This window comes from Rosa chinensis, chromosome 5 (genome assembly GCF_002994745.2).
Source record: "Rosa chinensis cultivar Old Blush chromosome 5, RchiOBHm-V2, whole genome shotgun sequence".
NCBI classification, from domain to species: domain Eukaryota; kingdom Viridiplantae; phylum Streptophyta; class Magnoliopsida; order Rosales; family Rosaceae; genus Rosa; species Rosa chinensis.
Genome location: NC_037092.1, coordinates 20,230,696 through 20,258,003, shown reverse-complemented (window position 1 = coordinate 20,258,003; position 27,308 = coordinate 20,230,696). Strand labels below are relative to the sequence as shown.

Below are 27,308 nucleotides of genomic sequence, written 5' to 3'. Positions count from 1 at the left end.
TGAAACAAATCATCGTATCATATTCAATTCAAGTATCATATTATTGAATTCAAAATAATTGCCCAGACAACTCCAAGCCAGAACAAGCCTACGATTTAAACCTACACGAAAATAATACAATGTATACGGACTTAGTGAGAACACACATGTATCATGTATAGTTGTATACTATCAAGTTCTTTGAGAGGTCTGTCAGTGGGAATCCAAATCCTTGTATACTACATAAATCCAAATCCTTGTATACTTGCATAAATCCAAATCCTTCTGTAACTACCTGTGATGATAGAACACTACATTACTTTTTAGATTGGCTGCTCCATTCACATGTTTTGACGCTAAACTATATTTGGATGTACATCTTGTCCTACTTGAAGCCACAAATCATCATCTTTGTCGTCACCATCCCACCCTACAATGCTTTTTTCGTATTTCAGCAGTATCCCAAACAAGATCTTTCCCTGCATTTCTCGGAAAGTGAATTTATATTAATTCTTGTTGATAATGATGAAATTAATTAGAATAACATCAGCATTATATAACTTTCATGGCAGACCTTGACTCTCCTATATGATGCTAGAGTCACCAAAGGTTCATTTGACTTCCGCACTTGTCCAGCTTCATGAACAATGTTGATCATCTGACAACGGTTGCATCCGCCCAAGGACTAGGGAAAAGAAAGAAAGAATCACCTCCGAAATCAGGAAAAGTAAAACATGTGCGCCCACACACAGAGTGAGCATATAGAAAACGATATGAAGTGTAAAATTTATCATTGGCTATAAAAGCTCAAGAACTTATTTAAGATTTGCACACTATCTGCCATGAAGCCATGTAGGCCAAATAACTATAAACTCACACCATCATCATCCAACATATCTGATAGAGTTGCCAACAAGTAAAAGTAGGCAGTCATTGGTAAAAGTAATCAGCGTTTTTATGTCAGTCCATGAACTTACTGTGAAATACATATTCCCAATTTTAAGGTTTCTCCATCCATCTTCAGCATATGGTTCACCACCAGATATGACAAGGTTGGGCCGAAATCTCATTGGACTGATTAGACCTCCTCCTGTTCCTTGAGCGCACTTTTGTACATCTGCTATCAATTATTGAGTTGCATAGACTTTCAATATATATATCGGGGGGAAAAAGATTCTTAATACAGAAAATGACAACTCAGTTGAAAGGAGCATAGGCATCAATTGTTCCTTATAAATGAAATAGAAGCATACACATCAATTATTATTATTATTATTAGAAAACTCTGATACATGTAGGTGACTTGGGACTTCGTTAGATAAGTTTGTGTCTTCAGCTAGCTATTGCTTGCTGGGATTCAAGTTTTAGCCTTAAAGAAGAAGTGTTCGACACCTGTTGACATACATTCACAGTGTATTGGATGGGCTTAACAAAGACTATGAGGTTTGATTATAATCAGGGAGGAGAGAAACAAAAAAAAGGAAACTGGTAACTTCTCTAGGATTCCAAGGGACACTTGTATTGCATTTGCATTCACAATAGGAGATAACCCAATACCATCAACTCAAAAAGGTTCAATGTTCCGCATCAAAAGTGCTATATTTAACTCATTATATGACTCAAACAGTACAATAGAAAAACATACTTGTTTTTATTCTGTCGTTGAGGTCAGATACGCTTTCCTCCGATATCAATAAGAACTGAGCTTCATTAGAAAAATTCAACACGCCCTCCATCCTTCTGCACATGTCCGTACTTTTGCTCTTATTCAAGCAAAGGTTGTAATTTGAACTAAAATGACGTAATAAGGTGCATGGGCGACCAATGGCATTGCTAAACCACATGTTGATTTCCTTTTCGTAAGCGTGTACTTCATATCTAAGCCAAAAAGAAAATACGATATAACCATGACAGCTATGTAACTGTTGTACAATGTACACGATAACAACAAAAAGAGAATGGTCTAAACAACTCCGTAACTAGATTGCATGGAAACCTCAACAGAACTTATTAAACATGTTTTGGTCCTGTACAGCAGATCTTGACGTTTGCTATAAATGCAAAAACTAGGCAATATCCACTTCAACAAAATTGGAAAACTTCAAATAGAAGAAACCAAGTAATTTGCTTTGATTCATAGATGACTTACACACTGCTAATTTCAACATATATCTACATCAATCTGTCTAACATCCAGTAAGCTCTGGTTATATATATATATATATATATATTTTTTTTTCTATTACATCATCATGGTTGGTGCTATTTATAACTGTAGAATAAATTTCCTATGGTATCTGTGAGTCTGTGACTTAAACCTGGCCAGACAAGCTGAATAACCATTCTATATCCCTCCTCCAAGTCTTTAGGTCCACGCAACATATCATAAACAAGGCCACTCTAGAAGTAAAGAGTAATAATATATAATTGAATGACAAGCAATTAAAGAAACCAAGTTTAATAATTTACCTCTGGCCATGTAAATTAATCTCTTCTCTCCCACCATTACATGAATTTAACATAAAGTTGATGGGCAGTCTCACTTGGCATCGGGGTGACTCAACAAACAATATTCCCTTATTGAGGTCAATAAAAGTACTTATGAAGCACATTTCAGGGACCTACAAAACGAAATTCAGAAGAGTTTAAAACTTCAATAATAATCATTTCGCACCATGATTAAATAATTGACCAGGACCCACAAGAATGAACTAAATAAACAAACTGGACTAGCACATCAAACCAAATTTACATCCATCTCCAATTCAGTTCTCCCTACAATGGATCAAATCAGTGAACATGGTAGCTTTATAACTAGCTTGCATTTTAAAAGCTGGACATGAAGACTGACACATGGAAATAAGTGGATCTACCACTGTAGTGTCTCCATTGGTCCATCAGTTTGTGTGTGTGTGCGCGCCAATCTAGTTTTGCATCAAAAAACTACTAAATTGGTAGTTCACCTTCTTTTGTGTAAGGATTTCACCACTTAGGCTTGTAAGAACCCATTCCCGATCATGACGCAGACCTGCTCAAATCACAGAAAAGATAATTCAAAATCCTGTTTCTAAAACTCATTCCTAAAAATTAACTGACTAGGCAAGTTGAATAAATTAAAATTAAGAAATATTAAATAATGGTACTTAATGCTATTAATCAAAGGAAAGGAAAAAAAAAAAAAGGTTCTTGTTATCTGATACAGCAAAGATTACCAGAACTGCTCAGAGGCCAACTTTCCACATTGAATCCTGCACATGATTTTATTGGGTAGATAGTAACAGACTTCAAAGAGTAACTTCCTGCCTCTAATCTGCTTTCAGGACCTACAATTTATTAAAATCAAAGAAAATAAGATTTCCTGAAAAGTGCCTGTGCGTGCAACCCATGTACACAGGAAGAGAAAAGTTCAGAGCAAAGAATCCCTGTGAAGCAAACTATTCCCTCTTTTATTTCTCAATATGTATTACTGTGCAGAAGAAACAGTAAAGAAATTTGGTTCAATAATGCATAGTTATTAGTACTCCCAGTTCTTTTCCTCCCATATTACCAAAAAGTGAATAGAAGGCACTCCAGGGATCTGTGAGGTAACAGAAATTATGATTGATACAAACAAAGAGAGAGCTCAAAAATTTGACTTCACAAGACACGATGGTAGGCAATTCAAAGTCAAATTTACACCATATCACACAAAAGCACAAAAGCAGTATATAAATTAACCTTATTCAGAAAGGGGATGAACCTTGCTTTATTTGATACCCATTTCCAGTCCCATTTGATAATGCTACAAAGGAACTTGTCACAAAATCAATAAATATCTGCATACCATCAAAATAAGAGAAAAGAAAATTAGAGGACTAGCACCAAAGGGCCAGTTTAGTTTTATTTTTTCTTTTCTTCTCTCTTTTGCTAAGTGTATGACAATATTTCTTCTCAAAAAAAAAAAAAAGAAGAAAAGTGAATGACAATAATATATCTCCATCTAAACATCGAATATGAAAGACAATTCTTAATTTTAATTTTACCGAAAAGAAACATGTTGTGGTGAGGTCTTCACGGTAGCTTATTCATAAGATTGGAAAGACATGTAGCATCACTATTTACTAAAATTTTGACTGAACCCTGTTTTTCAGTGTGGCTTAGAACATACCTTAACATCTTCAAATGTTGACATATAACCAAAGGATACTCTCACAGCTCCTGTAGGTTTTCCATGAATAATGTCATTATCATCCCAGCAAACATGGCCAGCCTGATAAAAATATTTCATAATCTCAGCAGAATCCCTACACATAAATGCCATATAGTGGAGCAGTCAAATTGTATAAGTCATTGACTAAATGAACAGTAAGAAGGACCTCAATGTTCGAAAGAAGTTCAGAGTGAGACAAGCCTAGATATTTAGCACATGCACCGGGATTGCAAAAGCATCCTGTCTACAATGAAAACAAGATACCAAAGGCAGAGTTCCATTAGTAACCTCTCTCTCCTTCAACCAGATTCTATATCAAAAATATCTAGGATATGCATGCAAAATGTGAAATAACAATAATTAATGTGTGTATATAAAACAGAAGAATAATTTTGAATAATTCAAACTAGAAGTCTGTTTTAGCGAGCTTGATGCAAAAAGGAAAAATATATATTCCACGGAGTTGAGACCCCAAGGAACTGCAAAGAGATGCTGGATGCAGTTGGTGGTAGATGAATGAAAATCTATAGGATACATGATCAAAGAACAACATCACAACATTATAAAAGTTTCACATAAAGTCCAGATATCTGTTGTACCAGAACTGAACACCGAATCACTCCTGCGGTTAAACACCAGTCCACCAGAATTCAAGTCTCAAGATATCCAGCAAGATATTTAAGAATAGCTATACCATACTTTCCCCCTTGAACATAACAAGCATAACCACCCTCCACAGCTAAGTTCAATAATGCACCACTCCCACCTTTTGTCTAATGCTAATACAGAAAATTATATGAAGAGGTCGTGACCACTGTTTACTTACTAGAATAAAGCTGGTCATCAACTTATTGAAATCCGAACTAATTTATTTTATTGGAGAAGTAATGTTAACTGGTAAGTTGTAACAACTTTTGTGGCTCAGGGTCACCTATCATTCGTAACTAGAGATAAAAAACTAATCCCATCTTGTCACTTCTTTCGGTAGGCCATATATTTTTTCATTGGCATGCAACAATAAAAGAATGACAGAAGTTCAACTGTACATATTAAGAAGAAGAAAATAATGCCTACAGAACATCTCTTGAATTTTACCCGTAACTGAATTCCAGATAAAGATGCCAGTTTTTCAACTTCACGGTATCCATACCAAGTGCCATCCGACCTTTTCAAGTTGAATGAGACTGTTGGACCAAATCCACGACATAATGCCTGATACAGAAAAGTTGCAAGATCAACCAAAGCGAGAAAACATAAAATAAAGAGATTATGTGGGTCCAATCAGCATTCCTTAATAAGTCATAATGTTGTGCAGAGTATCAGATAGGAAACCCAAACTGCTGAAGAATTGATACAGTATTATTACACTTCAACTGTAGGCCAAACAGACTTATTAAGTTAACTAGACTTGCTGGAAATAGAGAAGCTTTCTTATTACCAAACTAACCAAAGAAAAGGAACTCTACTTTTGGTTGACTGGCATAACTATGAGATGATGCATTCAATCACTTAATAAATGTTGCAGATTAACTAAACAAAAATAATAATACACACGCATTAAATTAGAAAGCTAACCTTTGACATGCCATAAAGTGTGCAAACCTTGGCTCCATTTTCATGCCTCAAAGCCAGGAGCTTCTTCCTTACATACAAGGCAAGTGATGCTGTATGCCTAAGATGTGACAAGGTCATGCATAGTTACAAGTTATCTCTAGGCAATGATGGTTTAAGTAAACTATGAAAATGAAGAAGTATGCAAGAGAGCTTTCTTTTTTGCACAATTTGATTTTCTTGACCTTGGAGGAAAATTATGAGCAAAAATGGAAGTCTACATGAAATGGGATCCACATGTGTCAAGCAGCCAAATATTACCTACCGAGATATGGCAGACACAGTCAGTGAATTCAGAATTTTGAACCCATGTTGAATAGATGCTATGCTCAGGTATGAAATGGTGCCATCCTCAAACAGCTCTTCCACACTTTTTCTTCTTTTAACGAAGTCGATGTCAGCAATTGAGGCAGCAACTGTACCTGTATCATTCTTACAATTATCAACTGCAGAACTATACCAACTACTAATAGCAAATTAGATATCTAAGTGCAAACCTCCACTGAAGTAAGTTTTCTTCAGTACTCTAGCAGCATCTGTGGAATTGAAAAGTGATATATAATATTAGAGAACCATATACCATATTTCGATATGGACGACACACTACAAAAACTTAGTGGAAATCAGAGGAAACAACAACATCTGTTTAAGTAACTACTTGTAATGACGTAAGACTAGTGGAATACAGTCTTCAAACAATTTCAAAATAACAAAAATGATATAAGCTTAACACAATCTTCAATTTTACCATATCACCTCCATTTAAGACAAACCGAACTGTATGCTAAATTTTCAACAATAGTCCATAGTATTAGCAAGTAGCAACAGTCTAGACTAAAGCGAATTACAAAGACTAAACAGTAAACACCAACCAAAAAAAAAAAAATCAAGAGAAAGCATTTTACAGATAATAAGGCAATACCATGTCAGCAATAATATAAGACTAGAGAAAACTACTAACACCACCATCATATAGTATAAGGAAATATCATTGGATGTTTACCATTTCGAGCAATGAGTGCGCCAAGTCCAGTTGGATAACCAAATAGCTTAACGAGAAACATGCAGAGAACAAAGCATCAGTGCAAAAGGTATCTATGTATAAAGACAAACTCCAAAAGGAAGCATCCAACTTACAATATATACCTTATAGAAAGATATAACAACAAAATCTGCCGGATAAAGTGATAAATCTGGTGGTTCTGTGGCATATCCTTTTGCAGCATCAATCAAGACCATCCAGCGGCCACTTTTTGGATAAGAAGAAATAACAGAACATATCAAATGCATATTCAAATGAATGAAGAGTTTTGCAAATGTAATTCCTCTTTACACCCAGATACATCAATATAAACAATAAAGCACACTCAAGTACATAGATCCTGCTGTCTCTCTAACACAGCCATATAAAGATTGATCATCAGCATAAATGAGGGTTTAACGGTCAGGTGGCTACAAAATTACGGAAATTCTGGAATACAGTAGTATGACTGTCATACTTGCAAAATGGAGAGCCTTCCATAATTCTTTTGGGATCTTCTTTGATTATCTTCACCAAGTCAAGGCTGAATCGTAATCCTGAGAAATTGCACTCTGACGGGAAAGCGAATAAGTTATATGCACCACCTGCAACAGGTAAAATATCAATATGCAACTTTCAGCAAGATGATCATGTATCACAAAACTTCACAAGTATGAGTATAATTTAAATTTAATTAACTTCTTTTAAAGCCCAGCATTTTCTACAGCAGCCTGCAGCCATAAAGACACTAACAACAACAATAACAGATAAAAGCATCAAAATACCATAAGCTTTATTCATTGTAATATATAGTTGGTCTTAAATCCTTAACTCTCAACAACTGAATTCTTCCAGATTCAGACAGATGAAAGTAAAAACAACAATAACCTATAATGACATCAAAATACCATAAGCTTTATTCATTGTAACATAAATTTAGTCTTCAATCCTTAACAAGAACTGAACTTTCATAAGAATAGGACAGATGAATGTAGAGTTCAACCATGCATTCACGATCCCTTCGTTTCAGATCCCCAAAAGAACCTCATCATTACAAATATCCCTGCATAAGCATTCATCAAACCCTTCTAGTTTATACCAATTGTCCTGAAAACCGCCATGGGGAAACCAATGGAACCAAGGGACTTCCCAACATTCATTAGAATAATTTAATAACTCAGAATAAATCCATAGCTCAGCCAAACAATCTGAACCTCCCTCCCCCTCACTGAACTCATGAAGATCAGTGTGCACGCAAATACATACATATACGTGCGCGTGCGCGTGTGTGTGTGTGACACAATTATAAAAGAATGCCACAAAATGCAATGAGATATGACTTCTAATAATTTATCCATCAAATATCAGATGTGTCCACTCATAATTACCTGTTGGTTCCTCCTCCATAGATCTAGCTTTATTTCTTCTCTGTACTTCGTGCTGCAAGACCCTCATGGATGGTGCACTACCACCTGATACTCCATGATGCACATGCTCTTCAATATCTATTGCAGAGGCTGCAGCGCCTTGACCAAGAGCATATCTAAATGAAATTAAGGGTTACACAAATATGGAATCACGAATCACAGAATTTTAAGGTGAAAGAGAAAAATAAAGAATATTGACTCAAATGCAGTCTCTCTCTCTCTGACTCAAATGCAGTCCCTCCCTCCCCTAAGATTTTGTTCTATACAATGGTATTTTGTGAGCTGCTCATCAACAATGGGTACGCAAGGAGACACAAAGCTTAGTTAATTCAACGTTTTTAGTCTGACCAGTGTCTTTGATTTTTGGGAAGTATCATGATCATCTACTAAGAAAGGTTTCAATTTTTAAGTTAAAAATTGAAACAAAAACTATCTGATGATTACTATCTGAAGAAGATGATGATGGAGTGAAGCATGGTAGGATACTCTCTAATCCCAAGGACACTGTTGTGATTCTCTGTCGTGTATGTAAAAGAGCTCTGAGAGCTCCAAGGAAAGGCCTCCCCTACAAGCTTCAGTGCGGCTGTTGCCCCAGAAGTGAATATGCAGCTGTATTCTTTTGGTGATGCTTTACAGTAGTCGAGGACCTATACGGAAGTGTAACACCAGAGGCTATTTAACATACTACTCAATACACGAACTTTGTTTCAAATCACTTTGAATAAAACCAAGAAGAAATTATCACAATGCAGCTTACTAGCAAATACCTATCCTAGCATCAAAAGCAGCAACAGATGACATATCATACCTGTTGGCGGGCTTCCCTTACAATGTCACTTGTGGCAGAACTGGTATCACTTTGACTATCTAACTTTTAAATTAAGGAACTTGACGAAACCAATCATGAGTCAAGAGCAATAACACAAACACCAACCATAAAGCATACAAATTCCAAATTCCATTCCAGAATCCCATTAAGAATCTAACAGAACAAAACCATTTACTTCACACGTAATAGGATACGTGGGTTTCCATACACACTGGCATTTAAATCCTTAAAGATTGCTTCCAGCTGCAACTCAGAGTACAAAGTAGCGCCAGCATGATCCAAGTACACATTTCCTGCATTTCCCAAGTGGGCCGAATCCAACAACGTCAATAACCAAAACCCAGTTTTCCCCAACTCAAAACCAAACCAGCAGAATTCAAAGACTGAAACTTTTCCAGCTCAATTTTTCTGGGGAAGCAATCAGAGAAGAAAAGGTGTGATTTTTAAGTTAATTAAGAAGAAGCGCACCATCTAATCGCTTAAACTCGGTTGCTCGGATTTCGTCGATGGATTTGGGGCCGTTGGGGTATCCATAGTGCTCCCCGAACTCTCTGAGAAACTCTTCCTTGCTTGCATCCATGTGTAATAGAGAAAGAAACAGGGTGAAAATGTAAAATGAAGCAGTGGCGTTATAGAGCTGTCTTGTTTCGACTTTCCACCGCCTTAAAACTGGTCCAACGATTCTATTTGGTCAAAACCCCTTACCATGCTACTGTATGACCAATCGTCTGGTTGATTTGTTTTTTTTACACCACAACAACAAACTCAAATTATAACAATTAGACAACTTTACACTTACAAAAGGAAGATTAATGCCAAGGTGTGTGGAAAATGTGGTACAAACTGGCCGCACTGGATGAAACCGACCAATAAATATGATTTGATTCATATTTTTTAGCTTTAAAAATTGAAGACTGGTTCGATGCCGGACCAAACCGTGTATGAACTGAGTTAGAGTGGTTTTTATTATGCTTTAGCAGCAATAATCCAGCAGATTGGTATGTTGTAAATATAATAGAAAAAGTTTTATATTTATATTTATACGCATACAACATATATATTATATATTCATTTGTCTGGTCTATTTTAAATAAAGTTCTAAATCTCCAATTATATCTTTCTTCACAAATGATATGATATTATATTGGATCCAAGGCCTAGAACCCTAGTATATAATCGCTACAATTTCTTTGATTCTCTCACATCACATCTCTCAATCTCTTATTCTCTACCGCCTTAGTGTATTGTCTCTCACCAAACCTTTGAGATTGACATAAGCTTTGATATTTTACCATTAATTTTTTATAAACCGTAAGTTGATATTATATAGGTTGAAACCGCCCAACGGACCGAATCAGACTATTTTTAATTGTACTGGATTGGATCAGGTTGAGCTTATTTTTCTTAATGATCAGTATCCAAAATGTCTAGACCGCTCACTTTATCATATAGATCGTTTGAAGTCGAAACTCATCCAACCCAATCCGTGTGCAGCCTTACTAATTAAATTTCATAATGCTCCAAGAAAGAAGAAGGATATGAATCAAGACTCTTGACAATCAAAATATTTCTAGTCAAAGAAAATAAGCTACAAAGGATAAAAGTCTAAACACGATCTGTTTTCGGTCATGTAACCTTCGAAAAAAAGCGGTACAGACCAATCTCTTTATTACATCAAAGGACCCAGCAATCTTTAGGCTGCATAATAGTCATCATAAGAAGCCAAAGCATTATAAGTTTATACAAATTGAAATAGATTCAATACTTTGACAAATCACAAAGCACAAAAGACATTCGATCGGATTAATACTAATCAATATATATGATATAGATCACTCCACTCGATCTCGTATATCAAGTCACTCGTGCAGCTAATTATTAATCTGGGCATAATCATGAGACTTCTTGCCCTCATGTGCATTGCCGAAAAAGTTGTTCATATAATCTCCAAAAACCATGTCACTGTAACGAGCCACTCCATCACGCGCCACCACCTCCGGCAGCGGCCCAATTATTTCTGTTGGATTTGGAATGGTAAATATCGGAACAGACACTCTTGATTGAGCGTTTGTAGTTCGAACTCTGTATTCGGCACTTTTATATCTCCCATTACCAAGTATCTAAGCAAAATAAAAACATAACAAAATCACATAACAGGGGGTTAGATTTTCACTATTACATAAAGGTAATGGTAATTAAGCAAATAAGCATGCACCAGAGTATGAATGTGTTGTAACCTATAATGTATCACCAATGTTGATGACCAAGGCTCCAGGGATAGGAGGGATCTCGATCCACTCTCCTTTCTTTCCAGCATTCATGTCTTCTTCAACCTTCACATACAAACCACCAATTCCATCTTGCAGTAAAACGGTTAAGGTGCCCATGTCCGAGTGACGCCCAACTCCGACAGTGAGCTCCGGATTAGGGCATGTTGGGTAAAAGTTCATGCTCACCATCTTTATTTTTTTTGGATATACCATGTTCACCATCTTTAACCCAACGAGTCCATCTAGTTTTGAGTCCTCAAGTGTCACTCCGAGCTTCTCAATCAAAGTTTTCACTATTTTCTTTACCATATGCATTGATTCTTTTAAGGTACTCAAGTGCAACTTCCCTGAAAATTTAGTTCATTCAATTGATAAGACAATAATATACTATTATAGATTAAAACTTCTTCTAAAAGAAATATAAATAAATGTAATTGATCTTTCATACCTTTTGGTTTCAGTTCAATTAGTTGGGTTTATTAAGCATTGGAACTTACTTGCACTCGTTAGGCCAGTGACTGAGAGCATCAGCATCACTGGAGTACACCATGCTAACATAGTCCTTCCACCCCAAAGCCTTCTCTTTCTCCGGCACAAAACTCGTTCCATACTTCACGTACGGGCTCGGGCTCACACCTTTCCGGTAAGCAGCTTTCTTCTCTGGCGCTTGCTCGAAGAAATTGTTTGCAGCATCTTTCAGAGACTCCAGCAACTCCACAGGCAGGCCATGCCGCCATGGTTCACAACTTGGAAGAACCCAAGAACCTCGGCAGCATTAACGATCTCATTAGCCACTTGTTCATGATCAACCGCATCAAGCTTAGACAGATCGATTGGTCTGAGGCTCTGAGCTCATTTAGTGAGCTTGCATTAAGCTTCAGTATACGCTCATGAGGTGGTTGTATGTATTGTTCAGGTACTTTGGATAGGCCTAAGTCCACCATGCCCTTCACGCCATTGCCATCCCTGACAAGTCCACTGGCGGATCAACATACTAACTGGGGCGGGCTCCAACCCGTTCGAAAATTTTGGGCCTAAAAAAAAAAAATGTATACTTGGGTATTGTCCAGCTGAAGCTCGTCCTAAACGCACTCCCAACTCCAGTCGTCCAATTCACTCGACTTCGACTAAGGGGCTAAGAGCGTATTCGATTCGCCAGTTCGTCGCCTCCTCCAGTCCTCCTCCTCTAAACTCTAGCAGAGCTCGGCTTCTCCACTTCAAGTCTCAGAGATCAAGACATCAACAATCCCAACTCCAGTCGGCAATCGTCCAATTCACTCGACTTCGACTAAGGGCGTATTCGATTCTCCAGTTCGTCGCCTCCTCTAAATTCTGGCAGAGCTCGGCTTCTCCACTTCAAGTCTCAGAGATCAAGACATCAACATCAATTTGGGGCAATGAATTCAATGTAAGATTTTGTTTAATTGAATCAATCCAATTTGGGGCAATTTATAGGGTTAGGATTGATATGAAATTCAATTTCGTAGGTTGTATTGGATTGAAGAATGAAGGTTGTCTCTTGGTCTGGAAATCTAGTATGCAGCTGTCAGGCCAATCCGTACGTTATATTCCCAACCAATTGGAGCGCGGTGCTTCACAAAGCTTCTGCGTTTTTTTTTTCAAAGTTCTTTTTTTTCTTCTTCATTTCAGGCCAACAAGCTTCTCGGATTGCTCCAACAGTGGTAGCTCTAAGTTTTCTAAGACCTAGTTTAAGTAATACCCATCGGGGTGTTCATATCAAGTCTTTAGGGTTTAGGAAGCACTTCGTATCAAGTCTTTGATGGAATTCTATGGGCAGAAAATCACTAATACGATGTTGATCAAGAAGACTCTCTGTACTTTCCCCGTCTCTGCATTGATGGTAGCCAAGAACTATCAGATTGATGTCAATGCTAGACGCATCACAAGATTTCATGAGCTTATTGGTGCCATGAATGTGGCTGAAAAGCACGATAACATACTTGTGAAGAACTATAACTCTAGACTCGTGGGAGCCAAGTTAATTCCAGAGTCTAATCATAGTCGTGCCCCTAAGAGAGGTCACAAGGAGCGAAACCCTAAGGATAGGGATAATTCTCGCCCTAAAGAGGAAGGAAACCGCCAAGATAGGCGTGCACGGAACCGTGGTGGTAAAGGTGTGAAGAGAGAGAGAGGCCAAGCCTCCGGTTATGGTGGTGACGCTACGAAGGAAAGAAACCGTCCCCAAAATGCTTCTAAAGCGCCTCGATCAAGGGAACCTGACCATAAAGATGCTTGTCTTAGATGTGGACTACCTAGACATTGGGCAAGGGCGTGTAAAGCATCCCAGAATGTTGCAAACGCATACAAGATGTATCGTGAAGCAAGGGAGGCAAATTACATGGAACAAGAAGATCAAGATGGCGATCTAGATCTAAGGCTGGAAGACTACAAGGATCAAGACCCAGAAACTGCGATTTTGATTAAGTCTTTTTATTTTCCAAGAGATGTAGGCAATTGCCATATTATTTTTGTAGTAGATGCCAATGGTTTGATCTTTCTTCAAAGTAGACGTACTCAATAAAAATGTGATGTCTAGGAAGGTTTTGAGATTAGTGGTACTCAAGAGAGTCTTGCTCCACCGACATCTCTCTACTCACCTAGTCACATTTGCGTTGGAATTACCGAAAGAAGTTAGACGACTCCCATTGTTTTGCATTAGCTATTTTTTGAATTAGATTTTCTCTAGTAAAAGAGACAATGATATAATTCCGTTGGCTTATTAATAAAAGTTGAGTTCTTTTCTTTATGACTCATTTTTAATTACGAGCTTTTCTTTTAAGAATGGATTCTGGAGAACTACAATATCTTGTGGATAGTGTGACTACGCACACCATTCTACGCCATAGGCAATTATTCTTAGAGATATTACCTACACATTCATCTGTGACTATGATGGCTGGGCCATCAGGTTTAGTTCAAGGACATGGAATGGCCCAATTCCTATTGTCAAATGGCACCTTGATTAAAGTAGCAGAAGCTGTCTACGCTCCTAAGGCAAATCAAACCTTATTGAGCTTTAAAGATATAACAGCCAACGGATTCCATGCGAAAACACTTACTGAGAACGGAAAAGAGTTCTTTTGCATTACCTCTAATGATTGCGGACGGAAGCGCATCTTAGAGAAGCTTATGTGTCAGTCTAATGGACTTTATGTCACTACAATTCGACCAATTAAATCCAATAATATCATAAGAGAAGATCTCTTGGATTCAGACACATATTGGCTTTGGCATGACCGATTAGGACATCCTGGTTATGATATGATGATCCGTATACTAAAGACTTCACACGGACATCCATTCTTCAGAGTGAGAAGAAGCAAGAATCGAAAATTGATTCCAGGACTTAGTAAGACAGCAGCCACCACAGCATCTAGCGCTGCAGCTGCCTTGGGACGCCATAAGGCAGCCCAAGTCCCTTGTGACAACGCCATAAATGGCGCTACCCATGGCCAGGACGCCATGGATGTTCCACCCCATGGTCAAGACGTCATGGATGCCACTTTCCATGGTTCCAACATTATGATGGGTGATGTAGTCACACATTTTGCTTCTAATAGCGCTACAGACGCTCAGGCCCAACCAAAATCCTCATTGGTTGTTTCTAAGGCCCCTAGCTCATTTTGCAAAGCCTGTTCCTTCGGGAAATTAGCACTGAGACAGTTCTACGCAAAGGATCCCAAAATACTTATTCTATTCTTACAGAGAATCCAAGGGGATATCTGTAGACCAATTCAACTATCATCCGGACCTTTTAAATATTTTATGGTATTGGTTGATGAGTCGACACGCTGGTCACATGTCGCACTGTTGTCCACTCTAAATGCTGCTTATGCTAAACTCCTCGCCCAGATTATCCGTCTACTGGCTCACTACCCTAACCACCCTATTAAGTCAATTTGACTTGATAATGTTGGGGAGTTTACATTGAAAACGTTCGATGACTATTGCATGTCACTGGGAATTGATGTAGAGCATCCAGTTCCCCATGTTCATACCTAAAATTGTCTCGCAAAAGCCACTATCAAATGACAACAAATGATAGCACGGACATTGGTGATGCGCACCAATCTCCCTGTTTCTGCTTGGGGATATGGATATGCAATATTGCATGCAGCGAGGCTAATTCGTATACGACCCACTGCAACCCAATCTTACTCTACGTTACAGCTAGTGACTGGGTACAAACCTGATATCTCGCACTTACGCATTTTTGGGTGTGCTATTTATGTGACTATTACGCCTCCACAGCGTACTAAGATGGGTCCACAACGACGAATGGGCATCTATGTTGGCTATGAATCTCCAACCATCGTCTGCTATCTTGAACCCTTGACAGGCGATCTCTTTACAGCTAGATTTGCGGATTATCATTTTGATGTGACAGTCTTCCCATCGTTAGGGGGAGATAGGAATACAGATGTTCAACAGGAACGACATGAATTGTCGTGGTCTGTCCCCACTATGTCTCATCTCGATCCCAGTACCGCACAGTCTGAACTTGAAGTACGAAGAATAATCGAGCTCCAGAACGTAGCAGACACTCTGCCTGATGCGTTTTCTGATGTTGCCAAAGTGACGAGATCACACATACCTACTGCAAACGTGCCTGCAAGGATCGATGTCCTGAATACTGGACATAACGCCACTCCTGTGACACCAGGAGATGGTGCCATTGCCCAGAATGGCAATGATGTGGCGTCTATGGCCGCAGGTCCCGCAAGGAAGCGCGGTAGACCAATTGATTTGAAGGATACTCGCCCTAGAAAGAGAACGAATGAGGCATAAACAAATCCTTTAATCATCAATACTCAAAATCTGTCCCATGAGAATGTTCCGAATTATGGTTATGTCCACGAGACATCATTGAGGGACGCCTCAATGTCAGAACCTATCCTTGAGAATGTAGAGATCTCTGTATATTACACTAGTGTATATGGGACGTGGGAAAGAAACTCCATCATCATTGATGATGTATTGGCGTATTCAGTGGCGCGTGAGATTATTAAGACCGATGACATCGAACCACGCTCCGTTGATGAATGCCAACGTAGAGCTGACTGGCCAAAATGGAAAGATGCGATCCAGGCAGAACTTGATTCTCTAGCGAAAAGAAAGGTATTTGGCAAAGTTATACCAATATCGCCCAACACCAAACCAGTTGGTCACAAATGGGTATTCGTTACAAAGCGTAATGAGATAAATGAGATTGTAAGGTACAAAGCTCGCCTTGTGGCTCAAGGCTTCTCACAACGCCCTAGAATCGACTACGAGGAGACCTATTCTCCCGTAATGGACGTCATAACTTTCCGCTCCCTTGTCAGTTTGGTAGTTTCAGAAAAAATAAATATGCAGCTTATGGATATGGTTACTGCGTATCTATATGGGGATCTAGATACAGAAATATACATGAAGGTTTCTGATGGACTTCAGTAACCCAAATCAAGTGGCTCTAAACCACGGAGTTCATTTGCGATTAGATTGAAATGCTCACTATATGGATTGAAACAATCCGAACGGATGTGGTATAACCGTCTAAGTGACTACTTGATTAGGAAAGGATATGTCAACAATGAACTATGCCCATGTGTGTTCATAAAAAGGACAAGTTCTGGATTTGTAATAGTAGCGGTTTATGTCGACAACATGAATATAATTGGCACCCTTAGAGAGTTGAGGGAAACCGTTGAACACTTGAAATCCGAGTTTGAGATGAAAGATCTTGGGAAAACACGGTTTTGCCTCGGTTTGGAACTTGAGCACCGTAGAGATGGTATCCTGATTCATCAATCAGCTTATACCCAAAAGATGCTTAGGCATTTCAACACTGACAAGATTAAGCCTTCAAGCACCCCAATGGTCGTCCATAGTCTTGATCCAAAGAAGGATCTATTTCGTCCAAAAGATGACGATGAAGAAGTGTTAGAGGCAGAAGTGCCCTACCTAAGTGTAATAGGCGCATTATTGTACTTAGCACAATGCACAAGACCGGACATCTCATTCGCTGTGAACTTGCTAGCTAGATATAGCTCTGCCCCAACACGACGTTATTAGACTGGTGTTAAAGATATCTTTCAATATCTAAGTGGTACGATTGATATGAGCTTGTTCTATCCCTACACATAGACGATGGATTCGGACCCATCAAGTGCCAGGGACGCCACACATGGTGTACTGCGTTCCCTCTCCCCACCCCAAAACGATATAAGTGTTTTGGAAGGTTTTGTTGATGCTGGGTACCTCTCTGACCTACATAAAGGTCGCTCCCAAACTGGTTATGTATTCACCATGGGAAAGATTGCGATATCTTGGAGGTATACAAAGCCGACCTTAGTCGCTACCTCTTCAAATCATGCAGAGATTATTACTCTTCACGAAGCAATTCGTGAATGTATATGGCTTCGATGCATAGTTACGCATGTTAGAAGCAATTGTGGTCTGAAGTCTACCACATATGAGCCAACGAGCATTTATGAGGATAATGATGCTTGCATTGAACAAATGAAGCAAGGCTACATCAAATGCGACAACACCAAGTACATATCGCCCAAATTCTTCTATAATCAGCAACAACAGAAGCACCTCAAGATCAAAGTAAACCAGGTTTGATCTGAGGACAATGTGGCAGACTTGTTTACCAAGTCATTGCCCAAATCCACGTTTGAGAGACATGTGGGAAGAATTGGCTTGCGGAAATTATCTGAACTCCCATGATTATAGTCATCAGGGGGAGGCGCATACATCAGGGGGAGATGTCTACATGTAAATCTCGAAACGTGAAGGGTGTGTTGTGCTCTTTTTCGCCTTCGATCGAGGTTATTTTTGTCCCACTGGGTTTTTGTTACTCGGCAAGGTTTTTAGCGAGGCAACAAGAGAAGCACCGCGTTTGGGCAACACAAGGGGGAGTGTTCAAGTAAATCTCTATTTTGTGTTTGGCCCAAAGTCTAGGTTACTTGACCTAGTGGTAATAGAGTTTAGAAGGATCTAGATATTCCTATTCAATGTATAATTACCTTTCCTGGTATGATTCAGATTCTATGCATTGTAATCCTTTATATAAAAATGCCCCTATTATCAATGAGAATACACAGCAATTTTCTCCCAATTTCTGATTCCTTAAAACAAAATGCACTTTTATTAATTCTTTTAAAAATTTCCGTCTTTTTTTTTTTTTTTGTCATGAACCAAACAGCCCCATTGTCTCTCCCTTTCTACGCGCACACAGTTGAACAAAAGCCTGAGGATTTGGCAAATTTTACCTACGTCTCTGAGGATTCCGTTTAGATATAAACACCGTCATTTATATACATATGTACAACCCCTTTGTCCACCCTACAATCCATTAGCCATTACAAGATTGAACTTCTTATATAACTAAATTACGAGTGAGCGCATTCCCATTCAATTTCAAACTTGAGCCATCGACCTTATTTGAACTAGGTCATTATTCATACTTCTGGTAATTTGTAGCTGAAAAAGCAAGGTTCAGGGCTTCTTGGAAGCTAGGTTTATTGTTCTAAGATACAGAGAGAACTAGAAAATCAGACAAATTAATGCCTCATTCTGTGCTTGCTTGAAGTACGTACGGTACTCTTGGAACACCATTAGGCATTAAATAAAAGAAAATTTAAGTACTATATCTCACTTTGATGTGAAAGCGTAACAGTGGCTGCATGTAGTGGCCTAGCCTAATAGTCTAATACTACTTACTCTATGCCATATGCTATATATGTCAGTCATCGAATAGTATTAGAATGAAAATTTCTAAGAGCAAGTTCACCCGTAGTCAAGAAATATCAAGGTCGAAAGGTGTTGACCAGTCAAGTAGTTGTTTACTACCACTGGACATGGGTTTCCACCTGTTTTTTTTTCTTGACCAGTCAAGAATGTTCATTTTTTTTTTCTTACCGTTTGATTGAATATATACACATATGAATTAGTTGCCATCAGATTTGAATGTTAATCAAAACAGACGGCTGAGATTACTTGATCATTGGCTACAAAATTCAAAATGCACCAACGGTCACAAGCCACGTCACCTGACAGCCTCCCACAATTGGAGCTACGCGCCAAAATATAATTAACCTTCAATTATGCCGCTACCCGACAAGAGTTAGAGTGCCTCCTTCTCTCCTCCGTCAGCGATGACATCACCCACGTTCAGTTTGGGCCGTGCTGGTAGCCGGCCAACCTTGGGCAAGAATATAGTCAGCCCGTTGCCTTTTTTCTTGGACGTGGTCAGGAAAATCCAACTCTTGGCTGGTTATCCTTGGCCCGGTGGAGGCTAGATTTTGGGTTTGGCTGGGCAACATACGTCATTTTTCACTACTGGCAGCTGGTCAAAACCACACCGGTGGACTTGCTCTAAGGTATTTGATTTCTCAAACCATGCACTTGATAAATGATAAAGGGAGGCAGGATATGAAGGACATGTTATTAGATATTTTATTAAATACTAGAAATTACAAACAAGTAAATAATCTCTACCCAGCGATGGTTAAATTAAGATAAACATTCCTTGATCCATCATATGATTTATTCGTTCCACGAATGCTTCTTTACATACTCTGCATCCGCAATATTATATAAGTATAGTCCATCCTCTTGAGCTTTCCATATGCAATGCACTCCACCACAATCGGGAAGAAAACTTTGATCGGTTCTAAATGCTACAAAGGTGACATAGTTGAGAGCATAAGTGAAATCGCAGGTGAAAAGTGTGGTACCTGCGAAGTTGAGCCTAAATCCAAATTCGTACTGCGCTTGATGAGGAAGACTACGAAGTCCGAGATCATCGTCTGCAGATTTACAAGGATAGTCGAGTTTCTGTTTATTGAGGTCGTTCACAATCCGCACAAAATACTTTTTACCGGGTCTAGGTGTCCACCAGTCACTCTCTCCACCCGGGGTCGGAGCAGTAGACTCCGGGCTCGCAAGACAAAATGTCTACCCAACAAAGAACAACATGAACGATGCTCTTGATCCCTTCATTTCTGATATGAGTCATACTTTTTTGAGAATAATGATACGAGTCTTACTTGCATGTATGTATTAGGATGAAAAGACTTTGATAGAGTCGATCGCATGCATTCCTTAGCATTTTATAGTAAAAGAGAAGGGCAGTGTTTATTGACGTAATCGGAAAAGTAACCATAACTTTACAAACAATAAACATAAAACAAGAAATCTGGAGTCCACCATAGATAAATTAGAAAATTCTCAATTTAATTAGTAATATGACAAATATAGGTTCTGCAGCCTCTTAAGGTTGCTTATATAGAAGAAGAAAAAAACCCTAGGGCGATTAACAATGAAACCCTAAAGTTCATAGGTTAAAACAAAACAAACAAAATCAAATTAAAAAACCGCAAATTTTAAAAAATTGTAAATTGCAGTTTTAAGGCCCAAAACAATCTCGAAAGCCCGAAAATGCCCACACGTCATGTCAAAGCAACGAGTTTTTGTTCTTGGAGTCGTTCCCTTTCCGAAAAGGTATTGCAATCACAATTCTGTCACCGAACGCCAGATTTGCAGCAAACCGGGTTTTCCCTTTTCATGATCGAACTATTCTTTGACCCTTGTCGCCATCCGTTCTACATCACTTATATAGCAAGGGCCTCACATGAAGTTTTGTTTCCATTAAATCTGGGTTTTGATAAAACGCAATGTTCGATTATACATATTGAATTTAACATAATCTCAAGATTAACGTATACTTTATTTTTATATCATCTTTTGAAAGATATATCTTTGTAAATTAATACATATTTCCACAAAAGGTACGGTCTTCACTTTTGGTTGAATATTTTTTTTCTTTCATTTCATTAGCATAGTGTCATGATTGACGTATCATAAATTTATGGATCATTTTATAAAAAAAATCGAACAAAATAGAAATGGTTAGTTGCTTTTTCAAAAAAAAAAAAATAGGGCCAGTACGGCTGCTTTTAAGCCTTAACCATTAATGAAACTAAAGAATACATGGGGGGAACATATTGCCTAAACCACAAATTACAATAAGCACTAAGAGAATCAGCCGGAATAATAACATGCGTCTCAACTAAGAATATGCATTCTAACATGCACTAATTCGTGAAGAGTGCTCTATAGGCTACTCTATTCACTATTTTGCTTTACAAATATGGTGACATAGCGGAAAGACAATGCTCACGCAGAGCCATAAATTACCACTACTATCAGTTTTCCCACTGTATTGCCACCGGAAAAACACTCTGGTAGCACTTGGTTTCATTCTGCCACTAGGAGGCTGCGACCATTTGACAAAGCAACAAAGCAAGGAACTCGCCGCCTACCTAGAGCAGACATGGCACGCAAGGTGCGCAAATAGGGACAATGCCCAAACCACCGAACCATAAGGTGGTCGAGATTTATTGAAAACAGAAAATAAATTACCATTGAAACAACAAAATAACTGAAAATAAAAAACCAAGCTGCCCAGATTGGGCCCAAATCTAGATTCCAGGCTCATGATCCGTCCAAGAATGTGAGGGAGGCCTGCCAGGCCCAGAAACGATCCGGCCTTCTCCCTCCTGTCGTACCGCTACCCACATCTAGCCATGTGCACCGTCGGACACTCCACACTGTCGCAGCACCACCTTCAGTAGCAAAACCCTCGCTTGATCGGAGCTGACGACCCCAAACAGCCACATACCAGATCGGATTGGGGTTAGACACCGCCTATCTGCTAAGATCAGTTCAATCTCCAACAACCCAGAGAAGGTCGATCTCCGATCAGATCCTCACACTACGAATCCCATCGCCACGCAAACCCCCGATCCTAATTCCCGTACTGTTTACCAGCGCCGGCTGACCGCTCTCTCCCTTCAAACCCGTCCAACACCTCCGATCCTGAAAGCACCGCTAGCCATCACAGCCTTCCTTCCTCATCCTTAGCACGGATGTCAGACTCAGAATCTCAACAAAAACCAACATAGCAGCCAAACAAAGCGCCAACAAACACGTCCCGTCTGACGACAACGTCGCTGAGACGTGCCGCTGGACGGAGAAGAAAAACTATACAGAGGGCTCTACCACTGAAGGAATTTTAGATCCTCACAACACCGAAATGGTTAGTTGTTCTAGTGCTTGAGAATTTAGACACGGTTCCATATTTCGAAGAAGTTTTATTTTTGCAAAGTCGTCGTCTCCACGGAACAATAAGCTAGATTGCACCCATAGGCCATAAGGCTCATTCTTGGGTTGCTTGCTGAGACGGGCCGGGTTTTAACTTTAGGCCCAACTTGTAAATTGGGCTCCATGGTGCTGGATAAATGAGGTGTTTGCGTAGTGGGGACTTCTGAGCATACATGGATTTGGAACTACTGCTGGCCGGCATGTGTCTACAACTCAGATCATACACCCGCACCGTACGTGGAGGTGCCACCGCACATGACGACGTGTTTACACAACAACTCGCCGCTTCAATGTGACCTCAACAGATAGACATTGTAGCTAGCTTATCAGGACCCTTCATAATTCACTTAGGGATGGATTTCTCTTCTGAAATCACATTTTGTTATTTGATATTCACTTTCCGATCACAGCCCTAATCAATGGCATTAGTGGACCTTCATCAAAAGGCGGAGGTCCAGTACTACTCAACTCAGCTGTCCTCACGCGGCAGTAGCTACGGTGGTGCAACCAAATGCTTGGCCGTAGGCGCAGTTGGCAGCACGCTCTTAGTCTTATCCGTATTAACTTCAACCGCCACGGTGATAGCCCTGATCATGGCCACGGATTTTGAATGGTTGTATAAGTACATATCTGGTTACACAGCGGCCAAGAAAATAAATTACGGGTACGGCCAAGACTTTTACCACCCAATTAAGTGATTTATCATGTTTTTGAGTAAGTTGGGGGAATTATGTGCGCCATTATGAAGCTATATATAATATAATTGTACGTTCTGGTATTTGTTAGGTTATTTCTTTGGTCTGATGGTTTCTGCATTATAACCTATCGTCCTGTTGTGAGACTTGGAAGTTGGAAGTGTTAAATGTAACCAACTACATATATATAGCTGGATTCCATGTCAGTGTGCCCAGTACATATATGTAAAACGAGCTCATGATCTTGTCAGAATGACCTATATATTTTCGGTGCCAAAAAATTACATAATTATATGTTTTCCAAGAAAAAGTGTCGGTTTTGACAAAAATTGGCTAAAACCATTATAGATTCCGAACCATCCCTCTCTATCTATATATATCAAAGACATCATATCAGTGACGTGCCTATAGCCTGGCCGTTTGTTTGCTACCTGAGAATTAATTATTACTGGGTGATATATATACATATGCATGACAGCAAACGAATGAAACGATATGAAAAAACCTGTCCCTCAAGAAAAGATAACAGAATGATCTTGTGAACTGATCTAACATAAGAATATCCGCAATTAGTCAGCATCGATCTTAATTTGATTAGTAAACTGTGGTTGGCAGGGAGTTATATCTAAAATAATTGGACATCAAAGTCTTTAAATGATGTTACGTACTTGTCTATAAATTGAAGTTTTATGTATCAATGGTTTCTCTATTTCCTTGAACTCGTTCGTTTCAAGCAGTAAAATACCCACTATTTAGACAGATCCATCAATTAGTAACTAAAAATACAAGTCATACAACTAATCACTCTTCTAACGAAAAAAGTACATCCTCTGAAACAAAATGCCACGTATAAACATATTGTGTGAAATTTGAATGCAAACGTTTTACATAACACAATTTGGTACGCATGCAGCAGTTTGGCCTTGTGGGTGTTTTGGGTTCAACGACAAACACGCAGACAATATTATAGGTACCGACCATGCAGCCAAATTAAGTTGAAGGCAAAAATACCCGCTATTCTCCTATTTCCATATTCATTGATTTCATCTGACCACTTTAATGTATACTCTGCTTTCAGTTGAGATTATTCCACACGTACATATAATCTAATGCAGTTAAGATATATTATCCTAACCGTATGTTCGTGTGCCACAAACTAACCACTAAATTAAGAAGTTAAATACACATGAGTTTTGCTCGAAAGGAAAATCCACCGAATAATGGAACTTGTACTTGAAAGTCAAGTGCACATAAGAATAGATAAATGCAAGTCAAATTTGTATATATCTTGCTAGATACATCTTACACAAGCTACCAGCGAAATGTCGTGTAGCTGGCAATTACCGATCAATACATATATACCTGTGCAATTACAGTCTACAGATCAATGTTCACAACTACCTGCTTAGTGTCATGAGTTTTTCATTTATAATTGCTTAGTGTCTTAAATTTTTCATTTATAATTAAGAAGTACATGATCAACTCAAAAAAGATTAATTGTTCTATGATCAATAAAAAAACACAGAAATCATATAATAGTGTTATGATCATCATTTGAATAGTGAAAATAGTAGCATGTGTTACTCATTATTGAATAATGATAGTCTAATTGATGGTCATGCATTAACGATAGTCTAATATTATCCTATAATATTATAGGATATGAAAAATAGCTAAAAATTGAAAGTTCATAAATTCTGTGATTCATTTTCAACTGTTAAAATTTATATGAAGAGTGACTCACACATAATCAACAAAATTCATTACGTCATAGATGAAAAAGAAATTGAATAAGTACCAAATAGTATAGACTATTAGACGTAGAATTTTATGTACACAAGATGATCCAAGTCTCCAAGATGAATAGCAAAAGATTCTCGTGTGTTCCCAGTGCTTAATCGTGCTAGACTCTTATACTCATAGTAGAGAACTCGTGTGGTCTAAATCTAAATATGTTCCTTCGTCTATAACAGACAAGTATAATACGTACGCCCATGTCAGGTATAGCTCTATTAGTAACTTTTATCTTGGAAACTAGTTATCCTATGTGTTAAAGTTCAATAAAAGCCAGCTTAAGTTTTCATGCCCTATAATGTTTCTCTTGACCATTCTTGTCTCATAATTAATTACTATACTAAAATGTACGTAACGTAGTACTAATAATAACAATATATTAGCATATATATATATTGTCCCCTGAAAAGAAAAGCTAGTTCATTGATCGTTCACATGGTGGGCTCGTACTTAGATTTGCACAAATATTTTCTTTACTTCTTAAATCTATAAATGCACCTGTGCTTTCACAAACGTCTAGTCCATAAATTATTACAAGAGTCTCATTAGCTCATAAGCGTTGCTCAATCAAGACTTTAGCACTAATTATTTGACAAAGTAATGCAATTTTATTTTAAGCACACGCAACTTTTAGTAGTGCAGGATAGCCATGGAACTAGATAATCAAAACCACTGTGTCAAAAGCACTCGCTCTCAATGATGTTACTTGCCCGCAACAAAAATCATTCCATATGGACCATATTGATCACATCACCAAGCATAAGATAACCTTTGGCAAAGAAATTTCCACTAATCAAAGTGTTAATTAGTTTTTGTATTGCACTTGCAAAATTTGATTCCCCATCTTGTCATTCATATCTTATCATTTTGGAATTTAGTATTAGGGTTTTTCTAGCTTTCTGTTTCACCACATAAAATCACTGTCTATGTGTATGTAAAGCTCCTGGCAGGATCTTACAATGGGTCACCAAGAAAATATGAGGCAAATTAATAAAATAAGTTAATTACTATAATATTAATTAGATATATAGGATATACATAGCTAGGGATATACGAACCTTATGAATCAAGTTATGCCGGCCCATCTACATACTATGTAACTAATCTAATTTCCTTTGACCTAATATGATAAAGAGTTTAAGACATCAAGATAAACTATAAACTACCTCGTGAATTACATGTTTGATTATCCATCGCTCACATTATGGATACGTTTAGCTTTAGGCACACGCAGAGGTATTAGTACCTGCATTCCTCCTCCTAAACCATGAAGTAAATGTCTTCTTAAATATTACTTCTTACTTTTAACCTTTTACAAAGAGACAAGTAGTACGTCCAACCTAATAAGCTTATGAGCTTTATATATATATATATATATATATATATATATATATATATATATATATAAGATGAATAATCTTATAAGATGACTATTGAGTTGCTGAATTTTTAAGAATGGTGATTGAAAAAGATGAAGAACACGTAGAACAGAGAGGAAAAACATTACTCGTTTTTTTTTTTTTTTTGAGAAAATTACTCGTATTTTATTGTTTCTGTTGTTGCTCTGATGAAACCAACGGGAAATTCTACGGTACATATATGTATGTATGTGATACACTCATTTACAGATCTGACAATAATTTTGTTGCCATTGTGGTAAATAGAGTTATTTTTTGGATAATTTTAGTTCTATTACAGGTAATTACTCCACATACGATATTTTTACAAGTTTATGAATAAACTGTTGTTGATGTAGTAACTTGGTTCAATTATATGTAAATGTGTAAAACAAATGTGATAACTTTGTTCTTAATGTTGTAAATTTGGTTAAACTAAATTGTAATTTTAGTTCAATTAGATGTAAATGAGTGTATGATAAACATTCAAGTACTCTAGACAACCCCGAAACCAACTACAATACATCAGTATTTATACCATCTATGACCAGACCACCTAAAATCTCCAACTCCTTCCCTAGATTACTGACGCGTCCCTTATATGTAGCTTCTGGAATTAGCTGAGGTATGCAATTAAGCATAAAAACTATCACTGATAACAATATGGGATAGTAACAGTATTATCAATCCTAACAGTGACATATAGAATTGATTTTTGAAAGTATACGTAATAAGTTCGGATGGCAACGGTACTTGTCGATCGGGAATGGACGTTGAGTATACATGACATGTCCATATATCCTTATCCTTGAATTCATTTTCCGTTTCGTCTCCACCTCTATAATGAACCAACTACCGTACATCAGTATTTATACTATCTATGACCAGCTGAAATTTCCAACTCCTTCACTAGATTACTGA

At 38.1% G+C, this 27,308-nt stretch overlaps 2 protein-coding genes across 4 annotated transcripts; both read right to left on the bottom strand.

The window, feature by feature from the left end:
• LOC112166909 (molybdenum cofactor sulfurase) lies at positions 1–9,732 on the bottom strand. Of its 3 annotated transcripts, none has more exons than XM_024303844.2 (22): positions 9,525–9,732; positions 9,251–9,349; positions 9,036–9,094; positions 8,714–8,874; positions 8,189–8,343; positions 7,279–7,405; positions 6,926–7,028; positions 6,783–6,828; positions 6,277–6,315; positions 6,045–6,201; positions 5,744–5,840; positions 5,264–5,380; positions 4,335–4,412; positions 4,127–4,228; positions 3,719–3,794; positions 3,192–3,302; positions 2,943–3,007; positions 2,449–2,600; positions 1,625–1,857; positions 957–1,099; positions 554–664; positions 1–458 (listed from the first exon to the last, which is right to left on the bottom strand). In XM_024303844.2, the coding sequence occupies exons 1-22, from the start codon at positions 9,634–9,636 to the stop codon at positions 336–338; spliced, it is 2,466 nt and encodes an 821-aa protein (XP_024159612.1). In that variant the 5' UTR covers positions 9,637–9,732; the 3' UTR covers positions 1–335. The 3 variants fall into 3 exon arrangements, with proteins under 3 accessions (XP_024159612.1, XP_024159613.1, XP_040362958.1); XM_024303845.2 differs by having other exon boundaries at positions 957–1,096; positions 9,525–9,731; XM_040507024.1 differs by having other exon boundaries at positions 9,036–9,098; positions 9,525–9,552.
• A 1,170-nt stretch (positions 9,733–10,902) lies between these two features.
• Positions 10,903–23,096, bottom strand: LOC112203388 (scopoletin 8-hydroxylase). Its single transcript, XM_024344363.2, is given in 6 exon segments — positions 10,903–11,176; positions 11,294–11,668; positions 11,820–12,062; positions 12,065–12,187; positions 12,190–12,304; positions 22,999–23,096. Coding segments are annotated over 6 exon segments (1,203 nt in total). The 3' UTR covers positions 10,903–10,927.
• Positions 23,097–27,308: the final 4,212 nt, after the last annotated feature.